Consider the following 12,480-nt stretch of genomic DNA (forward strand, 5'->3'; position numbering starts at 1 on the left):
AGATGTGCAGCATCAAATAATAATCTAATTGATCATGTATCATGGGTATCAAGGGTTCATATTCTGCTTTTGTTATTTATATCCTGTTCTAATGTCGGATGTTAAACATGATCAAAGAAACTTAATGTAAACGTCTGCAGAAATGTTGCCTGCAAGTCAGAAGTCAGGGCGTCGACCTACAGGTGGTCAATATGGCATAAATATATCACTTTTTTTTTTCATGTTGGGTTTTAAGACTATGTTGCAAGTTACTGAACAGTAGAAATCATGTGGTGGCTGTGGAGGTAGAGCGGGTCGTCCAGTAATCAGAAGATCGGCGGTTCGATTCCCGGCTCCTCCGGTCTGCATGTCGAAGTGTCTTTGGGCAAGATACTGAACCCCGAGTTGCTCCTGATGGCTGCGCCGTCAGTGTGTGAACGGTTGGATTCCCTCTGACAGGCTGGGACCTTGCATGGCCCCTGTACCCATAAATAAATAAATAAATAAATAAATAAATAAATAAATAAATGCAGGTGTGTGAAGCTGCATCAGACAGTAGTGACAGTCTGTCTGTGTTTGAAACGGACACCAGCTGTCAGTTTGACGTGATACAAACATGATACCGAGCATCAAATCTGTGCACTGACTGGTGATCTGGCGATGGACGACGCTCAGACAGGCGGCAGGTTAACAGCGAGGCCCGACGCGAGCGCCGTTGCTCGCTGTTTTCGGTTTGAGCTCCTGATGTGAACGACGTTCGTTCTAATAATACGCCGACTCGTCACACGTGTCCATACGCAGCCGTCCGTTCTGTAGCCTTGGTTGCTAAGGTTGTTGCTAAGGTTAGTATACCACAGTTTGTTTACGTAGCCTCCGGAGCCGGAGCAAGCTTCCTGAAGCTGACCAATCAGAACAGAGCGGGCTCATCAGGAGGCGGGGCTTTAAAGAGACAGGAGCTAAAACGGCCTGTTAGAGACAGAGGCTGAACTGAGGGGCTGCGTAAAGGACCAGTAGAAGATCAATAAGCAGGTTTTATTCCAGTAAAGCCCCAGAATATAAATATAGAGCTGGACATGAGCAGAATATGATTATTGATCCGCAGCTCGTCTATAAAACGCTGTTTCTGTTTTGCAGCACAACGCTCCGATCCCTCAGGGCGGCCGAGGAGCTCTGCAGTTTGTCACTCAGTACCAACACTCATCAGGACAGAGACGCATCCGAGTGACCACCACCGCCCGGAAGTAAGACACACACACACACACACACACACACACACACACACACACACACACACACCTACACACACACACACACACACACATACACACACACACACACACACACCTACACACACACACACACACACACACACACACACACACATACACACACCTACACACACACACACACATACACACACACACACACACACACACATACACACACACACACACACACACACACACACACACACACACACTCACACACACACACACACACACACACACACACACACACACACACATACACACACACACACACACACACACATACACACACACACACACACACACACACACACACACACACACTCACACACACATACACACACACACACACACACACACACACACACACACACACACACACACACACACATACACACACACACACACACACACACACACACACACACACATACACACCTACACACACATACACACCTACACACACACACACACACATACACACACACACACACACACACACACACACACACACACACACACACACATACACACACACACACACATACACACACACACACACACACACACACACACACACACATACACACACACACACACACACACACACACACACACACATACACACACACACACACACACACACACACACACACACACATACACACACACACACACATACACACACACACACACACACCTACACACACACACACACACACACACACTCACACCTGTACAGGACCTGACTCAGGTATTTATCATGATTATCTTAATGACGCCTCCAACGGACCACCTGATGTGTTTAAACACACATTATTAGACAGAAGTAAAACATGTCTGTGATGTCAGAGGTGTGATGTCATCCCCCCCTCTTAGCTGGGCAGACGCTCAGACTCAGATCCAGAGCATCGCGGCGTCCTTCGATCAGGAGGCGGCAGCCATCCTCATGGCGAGGCTGGCGGTGTACCGGGCGGAGACGGAGGAGGGGCCTGATGTCCTCAGATGGTTGGACAGACAGCTCATCAGACTGGTGAGTCATGCAGAGGTCACGGGTTCGATCCCCGCTGCTCAACGTTTGTCTGTGTCATCAATAGGCGAGTTTATTTACACAGCAGGTTTCAGCAACAAGGCACAAAAACATTTAAATACAATTAAAAATCATCATTAAAGAGAATAAAAAGAAGCTCAAATAGAATAAAAGTTACAAGAAATGAAGAAATGAGTAATTATTTGATTCAATAAAGACAAACAGAAAATCTTCAGCTGTGGTTTAAAGAACTGAGAGTTTGTCCAGATATGTGGAGCATAAAACCTGAACCAGACCTGATCCAGACCTGATCCAGACCTGATCCAGACCTGATCCAGACCTGATCCAGAGCTGATCCAGAGCTGATCCAGACCTGAACCAGACCACCTGAGAGTCTGGATGGTTGATAATGTAGCAGCAGATCAGAGACCATTCAGTGCTTTATAAACCAACAGGCTGGTTTGGTTTGTGGTTTTTAACATTATCGACTTTTAAACGTTCTTTCTCGGCTCCAAAAACAATGACTTCAGTTTGATCTTTGTTTAATTGAATAAAATTCTGACACATCCAATCATTGATTTGTTCAGTGCTTGTACTGGACCAGAGTCCCCTGGTGATACGGTTACATAAATGTGTGTGTTATCTGCATCACTGTGGTAACATATTTAGTTGTTTCTCATAATCTGAACCAGTGGGAGTTTGTAGATGTTGAACAGAAGAGGCCTCAGAATGGAGCCTTGGGGAACTCCATGTGTCATTTTAGTCTGCTCAGATGTGTAATTACCTACAGACACAAAGTAGTCCCCGTCCTTTAAGTAGGATTCACACCAGTTTAGTACTGTGCCAGAAAGTCCCACCCAGTTTCCCAGTCTGTCCAGTTCTATGTTGCACTGAGATCCAGTAATACTGAGACGCTGACGGTGTTTAAATGGATGTTCATGAAGACCTGAACAGGAGCATCAGTGCTGTGATGTGGTCTGACTGGAAGATATCAAAACGGTTGTTTGGTTCCAAGAAGTTGTTGAAAAACAGCTTTTCAATTATTTTACTTAAAAACGGTTTGATACGAGCTGATAGCTGCTCATCATTAATACTAATAAAACTCTCTGTCTCCTCAGTGTCAGAAGTTCGGAGATTACCACAAAGACGATCCCAACTCCTTCAGATTCTCCGAGACCTTCTCCCTCTATCCTCAGGTGATCCGCATCCCATAATACTATACTGTACCTGAACACATCCCATAATACTCTCTGTATGCAGAGGTGGACTCGTCAGAGGGTTCTGTGTTGTGCTGCACGGCGGACAGTAGACAGATGCTGATGATGAAGCATTTAATACACAGACGGCTGACAAATAAAAGGACAAATCGGAGTAAATGAGTGGAGAAACATAACGCAGATATTTCCACACAGATGCACTGCGTGGTACCGTGAGGCAGTTAACATCCTGCTCTGTGGCAGCAGCTTCAGTCACTGTTCATCTGGCTGGTGTTTCAACAGGAACAGTGACCAGTGACATCTGCATTTAGATCTATGGGAAAGACATCAGTAAACACCTCTGGGAGGGTTTGGACCAAGCTGCTACAGCGCTCTCACCACCACATCAACACCCAGTGAGGGAATATCTTGATGAAGAATGTTGTTCATCCTTCCAGTAGAATCAGTCACAAGGAGCTCTGAAGCTGTTCTGTCGGCAGGTGGTGGTCCGACACCTTACTGACACACTCTGCATGTAGATGAAGGGGAGCCTCGGCCGGAGGCTTCGTACTGTCATGTCATTGTTTGTTATACAAACTTTAGAGCCCTTTAGAGGTATCAGGCTCCATTGTTCATTTAGGAGGCTTGTTATTGATTGCACAACATGTCAAATATCAATAAGATGTATGAAGTGTAAGCAGGCTGCAACAGTTTTCATTACTGTTCAAAATAAAACTCAACTTTTCATGACGACCGTCTTTTAACTGATTTAAATGTGTAAACCGGGTCGATCGTCAGACTTCCTGTATGACTGGACTTGACTTGCTTGATTCTCACCGCAGTAACTTGAGATTTGAAGGTGAAGACGTAACTCCCACCTCTACCTGTACGTCTCTTTCAGTTCATGTTCCACCTGCGGCGCTCTCCGTTCCTCCAGGTGTTCAACAACAGTCCAGATGAGAGTTCATATTACAGACATCAGTTCAACAGACAGGACCTGACGCAGGCGCTCATCATGATCCAACCTGTGCTGTACGCTTACTCCTTCAACGGCCCACCTGAGGTACACACACGCCGCCAGCTGTTCACCTGTACACACCTGGACATACACCTGTACACATCTGTATTGTATTACGATTGATGAGTGATTGATCAGAGTGTCTGTGTTTCAGCCGGTCCTGTTGGACAGCAGCAGCATCCTGCCAGACAGAATCCTGCTGATGGACACTTTCTTCCAGATCCTCATCTACCACGGAGAGGTACACTATATATACTTCCTGTGTGATGTCATACATATGGAGAGGTACACTATATATACTTCCTGTGTGATGTCATACATATGGAGAGGTACACTATATATACTTCCTGTGTGATGTCATACACACGGAGAGGTACACTATATATACTTCCTGTGTGATGTCATACACACAGAGAGGTACGCTACATATACTTCCTGTGTGATGTCATACACACAGAGAGGTACGCTATATATACTTCCTGTGTGATGTCATACACACAGAGAGGTACGCTATATATACTTCCTGTGTGATGTCATACACACAGAGAGGTACGCTATATATACTTCCTGTGTGATGTCATACACACGGAGAGGTACACTATATATACTTCCTGTGTGATGTCATACACACAGAGAGGTACACTATATATACTTCCTGTGTGATGTCATACACACGGAGAGGTGCACTATATATACTTCCTGTGTGATGTCATACACACGGAGAGGTACACTATATATACTTCCTGTGTGATGTCATACACACAGAGAGGTGCACTATATATACTTCCTGTGTGATGTCATACACACGGAGAGGTGCACTACATATACTTCCTGTGTGATGTCATACACACGGAGAGGTACACTATATATACTTCCTGTGTGATGTCATACATATGGAGAGGTACACTATATATACTTCCTGTGTGATGTCATACATATGGAGAGGTACACTATATATACTTCCTGTGTGATGTCATACATATGGAGAGGTACACTATATATACTTCCTGTGTGATGTCATACACACGGAGAGGTGCACTATATATACTTCCTGTCTCTCTCTCCTCACCTGTCTGTCTCTCTCTCCCCACCTGTCTGTCTCTCTCTCCTCACCTGTCTGTCTCTCTCTCCCCACCTGTCTGTCTCTCTCTCCCCACCTGTCTGTCTCTCTCTCCCCACCTGTCTCCCTGTCAGACGGTGGCTCAGTGGAGGAAGGCAGGTTATCAGGAGATGCCTGAGTACGAGAACTTCAGACATCTCCTTCAGGCTCCGGTGGACGACGCTCAGGAGCTTCTGCACACTCGCTTCCCCATGCCGAGATACATCGACACGGAGCACGGGGGCAGCCAGGTGGAGCGCTATATACACGCTATACATCATTATATATGTACTATACACTATACATCATTATATATACACTATACATCATTATATATATACTATACATCATTATATATGCTATACACTATACATCATTATATATATATATACTATATACACTACATCATTATATGTATACTATACACTATACATCATTATATATACAATATACACTATACATCATTATATATACTATATACACTATACATCATTATATATATACTATATACACTACATCATTATATATATATACTATATACACTATACATCATTATATATATACTATATACACTACATCATTATATATATACTATACATCATTATATATACTATATACACTATACATCATTATATATATATATACTATATACACTATACATCATTATATATACTATATACACTATACATCATTATATATATATATATACACTATACATCATTATATATATATACTATATACACTATACATCATTATATATACTATATACACTATACATCATTATATATACTATATACACTATACATCATTATATATATATATACTATATACACTATACATCATTATATATACTATATACACTATACATCATTATATATACTATATACACTATACATCATTATATATATATACTATATACACTACATCATTATATATATATACTATATACACTATACATCATTATATATATATACTATATACACTATACATCATTATATATACTATATACACTATACATCATTATATATACTATATACACTATACATCATTATATATATATACTATATACACTACATCATTATATATATATACTATATACACTATACATCATTATATATATACTATATACACTACATCATTATATATATACTATACATCATTATATATACTATATACACTATACATCATTATATATATATATACTATATACACTATACATCATTATATATACTATATACACTATACATCATTATATATATATATACACTATACATCATTATATATATATACTATATACACTACATCATTATATATATATACTATATACACTATACATCATTATATATATATACTATATACACTATACATCATTATATATACTATATACACTATACATCATTATATATACTATATACACTATACATCATTATATATATATACTATATACACTACATCATTATATATATATATACTATATACACTATACATCATTATATATATATACTATATACACTATACATCATTATTAATACTATATACACTATACATCATTATATATACTATATACACTATACATCATTATATATATATACTATATACACTACATCATTATATATATATATACTATATACACTATACATCATTATATATACTATATACACTATACATCATTATATATACTATATACACTATACATCATTATATATATATACTATATACACTATACATCATTATATGTATACTATACATCATTATATATATATATACTATATACACTATACATCATTATATATACACTATACATCATTATATATATATATATATATACTATATACACTATACATCATTATATATATATATACTATATACACTACATCATTATATGTATACTATACATCATTATATATATATATACTATATACACTATACATCATTATATATACACTATATATCAACATATACACATATAAACAGACTGATGATGATGATGATGATGTTTCCAGGCTCGCTTCCTGCTCTCCAAAGTGAACCCCTCTCAGACACACAACAACATGTACACCTGGGGACAGGTGAGACCTCTGACCTCACATGTAGCATTAACCTGAGCTTGACCTTTGACCTGTGAGTGATTAATGAAGCATGTTTGTCTGCAGGAGTCTGGAGCTCCCATCCTGACAGACGACGTCAGTCTGCAGGTGTTCATGGATCACCTGAAGAAGCTCGCCGTCTCCAGTGCCGCCTGACCCCGCCTGACCCCGCCTGACCCCGCCTGACCCCACCTGCCTGTATCTGACACCATTTGACCCCACCTGACCCCACCTGACCCCACCTGCCTGTATCTGACCCCACCTGACCCCACCTGACCCCACCCCCACCTGATCCCCACCTGACCCCACCTGACCCCACCTGACCCCACCTGACCCCACCTGATCCCACCTGACCCCACCTGACCCCACCTGATCCCACCTGATCCCACCTGCTCGTACCTGACCCCACCTGACCCCACCTGACCCCACCTGACCCCACCTGATCCCACCTGATCCCACCTGCTCGTACCTGACCCCACCTGACCCCACCTGATCCCCACCTGACCCCACCTGACCCCACCTGACCCCACCTGACCCCACCTGATCCCACCTGACCCCACCTGATCCCACCTGATCCCACCTGCTCGTACCTGACCCCACCTGACCCCACCTGATCCCCACCTGACCCCACCTGCCCGTATCTGACCCCACCTGCTGCCTCACCTGTCATCAGGATGTTTGTTTTCATTTTGCATTTTGCTGCCTAACTTCTCATCAAAACCAACCAACCAACAAGCTGACACAGCCTGCCGTTACCTTGGCAACCAGTCATCCTCCAGCTGCTAGTGCTTCTCAGAACAGCGACGTCCAATAGCGACGCATGTTGTTGACATCGCACTTGTGTGACTCCTGAGACACCTGCTGCTTTATATCTCCACTTCACAAACACAACAGAACGACCTGAAGAGAAATCAGCTCACCTGTCAGACAGCAGACTGTTTACATTTCACACCTGCACGTACAGGTGCAGAGTCACAGTCATGTGATTCCAAACTGTTCAAAGTGATCAATCAGACTCTCGCTGCTGTTCCAGACATCCGTCACGTTTCTGTTTAGTCCAGATCATATTATTGTGAGGAATATTCTTGTTGTGAGGTGACCAGTGTTGGGCAGTAACGCAGAACTTTATAACATATTACTTTATTCAGTAACAGTAGTGGACGAGATCACAGTTACTGATCCCAGTAACGCTCATTCACACCTGGGGGTCGGCGTGCTCGCTGTCTGACCAGACTAATGGAGGGTTGATATCAGTGTCATCTTTGCAGTCAGCTGACAGACGCTCCGGAGGAGGACAAAAATTATTGACGTTGTGTGTTCAGCTGGCTGCAAACGCCTCACCTGATGCTAACATTAGCCACAGGTACGCCTCACCTGATGCTAACGTTAGCCACAGGTACGCCTCACCTGATGCTAACATTAGCCACAGGTACGCCTCACCTGATGCTAACATTAGCCACAGGTACGCCTCACCTGATGCTAACATTAGCCACAGGTACGCCTCACCTGATGCTAACATTAGCCACAGGTACGCCTCACCTGATGCTAACATTAGCCACAGGTACGCCTCACCTGATGCTAACGTTAGCCACAGGTACGCCTCACCTGATGCTAACATTAGCCACAGGTACGCCTCACCTGATGCTAACGTTAGCCACAGGTACGCCTCACCTGATGCTAACATTAGCCACAGGTACGCCTCACCTGATGCTAACGTTAGCCACAGGTACGCCTCACCTGATGCTAACATTAGCCACAGGTACGCCTACATTCAGGAGTCACCTGATGCTGGTTCAGTTCAGAGTTCAGGTGTGTGAAGCGAGCAGCTGAGGTCTGTGTGCATCACTGAGGCTACGCTAACGCTAACACTAGCTGCTGGATGGTCAGTAAATCTTCCAGTTTCCTGCCTGCTAGTTAGTGTGTTAAATACAGAAGATGCAGTGTGTGTGTGTGTGTGTGTGTGTGTGTGTGTGTGTGTGTTCACTCAGCTGTATACACCATAAGTAAAGTAATACGTTACTTTTTCTGCTGAGTAATGAGTAAAATAATGTAATTACTCCTACAACGAGTATGTCATCAGTAATTAATAAGAGTTTTCAGGTAACTTGCCCAACGCTGGAGGTGAAGAGATGAGACACATGAACTTGTTCTGATGGACATTTGTTGACGTCTGGAACAGTCAGAAACATCAAACCTGCGTTTATAACAGCAGTTGTGACGTCAGTTCATATTTTGTAGTTGTGTTTAGTGTTTTTCACCAGCAGGTGTCGGACTGCACACAGATGTGATGAGCAGACATCTGATCTGTTTAGTAAACAGCTGCATGTGAAAGCTGAGCTCAGAATAGTTTTAATAGTTTTCTTTATGTTCAGTAAATAAATGTGATCATATGTATTCTCACACTACAGCTTCCCTCTGTCGCCTGTTTCACCAGGGTTTCAACAGTTTGTCCACTTTGTTTGATGTAAAACAGTAAAGTTGTGCAGAGAGAAGACATGTTTTCATTCTTTCTAATAAAAACTGTCGCTGAGCTGCTGTCGTCTGTTTGTGAGTCAGCTGATTCATTTCTTTCATTCAGTTTATCTGATTATGTTTGTTTACATTATTTCACACCGTCACTATTTCACTATATTATTTGACTGACAGTGATTTCAGTCTGTTTGTTCTCTGAAGGTTTTAAAGTTCAACACAAACTAAAACTTTCTCTACTTGTAGTCAATCAGAGTTCATCAGTCTTTAAATGCAGATCAATGATGTTTTTCTGACTTATTGATTGATTGATTTGACAACAGTGGAAGTACGTAACAGTTAAACCATCGAGGATAAAAACACAATAAAGCTAAAAGTTTATTTCCTCTGAGAGGTGAAAGAACAGATAAACAAACAAACAAACCATAAACAGAATGAATATAAACGTTTATGTAACGTTCCTGTTGTCTGACGAGTTTATTAACCAGCAGCTGTTTTCTTTATTATTTATAAATGATGTTTGAATCATTCAGTTCATTCGTTCTGCAGCTCGTTACTGACCAGCAGGCGGCAGCACAAACAAACAAACAAACAAACAAACAAAAATACATTGGAAGTGAATAAAAATGAACTGAAACTAAAAAATGACCTCAAAGGTAAACTTGACTTCCTGCTGTGCTGACCTCTGACCTCTTGTGGGCGGGTCTTACAGCGCCGCATCCCCATTGGCCGGTTACTGTTACTATTATTTCCCGCCAACAACAGTTTAACTGAAAAACTCTGATCACACGTTTCACTCGTGTAAAGTTTTATTGTAAGTTTTATTTTTATTCAGTTTGAATTCAATAAGTTTTGTTTGATTATTAAAACGCAGCTTTAATCTCAGACGGATCAATAATGATGATTATCTCTATATATTTAGTTTTAATAACAGACTCAAGATGATCAATAACATTTAATACAATCTGAATCTTCTTGTTTAACTTCCAACATCTAAAGTTTCAATGAACTCAGCATCAGATTCATTTATTGATCTGATCAGTTGTGGAGCGGCGACGGTTCAGAGTGACGCGTCTTCACTCACAAACGATCTTTGTGTGAAAACAAACACTCACGTTAATTAATGTTAATTATTCATGTTAATTATTAGATGCAGCTGTTATCAATATGTTTCTATTGATCTCTGATCACCTGGACAGGAGGCAGCCAATCACCTGCAGGCTGGTTACCAAGCTGCATGATTGCAGTGTTACCATGACAACAGGGGTCCATTAGTCCCCCCCCCTCCCCTTCCTGCCATTCTTCACACACTTCCTCCAGGAAACAGGAAGCATCTGTGTTGCCGTGACAACAACCGTGTGTGTGTGTGTGTCACATTTCCAGCGTTTGTTCAAATACAATACTGCTGAGTGTGTGTGTGTGTGTGTATAATGTGTGTGTGTGTGTGTATAATGTGTGTGTGTGTGTATAATGTGTGTGTGTGTATAATGTGTGTGTGTGTGTGTGTATGATGTGTGTGTGTGTGTGTGTATAATGTGTGTGTGTATAATGTGTGTGTGTGTGTATAATGTGTGTGTGTATAATGTGTGTGTGTGTGTATAATGTGTGTGTGTATAATGTGTGTGTGTATAATGTGTGTGTGTGTGTATAATGTGTGTGTGTATAATGTGTGTGTGTATAATGTGTGTGTGTATAATGTGTGTGTGTGTGTGTATAATGTGTGTGTGTGTGTGTGTGTGTGTGTATGATGTGTGTGTGTGTGTATAATGTGTGTGTGTGTATAATGTGTGTGTGTATAATGTGTGTGTGTGTATAATGTGTGTGTGTGTGTGTGTGTGTGTGTGTGTGTGTGTATGATGTGTGTGTGTGTATAATGTGTGTGTGTGTATAATGTGTGTGTGTATAATGTGTGTGTGTGTATAATGTGTGTGTGTGTGTGTGTGTGTGTGTATGATGTGTGTGTGTGTATAATGTGTGTGTGTGTATAATGTGTGTGTGTGTATAATGTGTGTGTGTGCAGAACTTTTTACATTTGGATTCGTGTTTCTTCTTCTTCTTCTTCTTCTTCTTGAGCAACAAACATTTCAACTCTCGTATATATATATATATATATATATAATGTTCAAATAACAAGTTCACACTTTGTTCACTGTGTTTTTAACCTCGTTGTTGTGATTTAACACCGTTGGTGAGTTTTAAAGATCACAGTTTGGGTTAAAACACTAAAATACAATAAAAATGTTAAAATGCTGAACGTGACGTTACAAACCCGACCAGCCTCCTCCTGACCACACAGTCATTAAAAGTCTGTGTGAAGCTTCTATTCAGCTTCAT

The 12,480-nt window shown here is 41.1% G+C and overlaps 1 protein-coding gene and 1 long non-coding RNA gene across 5 annotated transcripts in view; one reads left to right on the top strand and one right to left on the bottom strand.

The window, feature by feature from the left end:
• sec23a (Sec23 homolog A, coat complex II component) overlaps positions 1–7,958 on the top strand; it is a 24,274-nt gene extending 16,316 nt beyond the window's left edge. For all 3 annotated transcript variants that reach the window (XM_044374572.1, XM_044374571.1, XM_044374573.1), the window contains exons 13-20: positions 1,114–1,220; positions 2,127–2,280; positions 3,396–3,473; positions 4,375–4,536; positions 4,646–4,732; positions 5,686–5,841; positions 7,594–7,659; positions 7,744–7,958. In XM_044374572.1, the coding sequence (XP_044230507.1) occupies positions 1,114–1,220; positions 2,127–2,280; positions 3,396–3,473; positions 4,375–4,536; positions 4,646–4,732; positions 5,686–5,841; positions 7,594–7,659; positions 7,744–7,833 (900 nt within the window). In that variant the 3' untranslated portion in view covers positions 7,834–7,958. The remainder of the gene's footprint in view (positions 1–1,113; positions 1,221–2,126; positions 2,281–3,395; positions 3,474–4,374; positions 4,537–4,645; positions 4,733–5,685; positions 5,842–7,593; positions 7,660–7,743) is intronic.
• LOC122998040 lies at positions 7,859–9,097 on the bottom strand. 2 transcript variants are annotated; one of them, XR_006407331.1, is made up of 4 exons: positions 8,208–9,097; positions 8,127–8,146; positions 8,017–8,086; positions 7,859–7,949 (listed from the first exon to the last, which is right to left on the bottom strand). It is a non-coding gene; the product is annotated as an uncharacterized LOC122998040 (long non-coding RNA). The 2 variants fall into 2 exon arrangements; XR_006407332.1 differs by having other exon boundaries at positions 7,915–7,949; positions 8,067–8,086.
• Between the last annotated feature and the right edge of the window lie 3,383 nt (positions 9,098–12,480).

Source organism: Thunnus albacares, chromosome 15 (genome assembly GCF_914725855.1).
Source record: "Thunnus albacares chromosome 15, fThuAlb1.1, whole genome shotgun sequence".
Lineage (NCBI taxonomy): Eukaryota > Metazoa > Chordata > Actinopteri > Scombriformes > Scombridae > Thunnus > Thunnus albacares.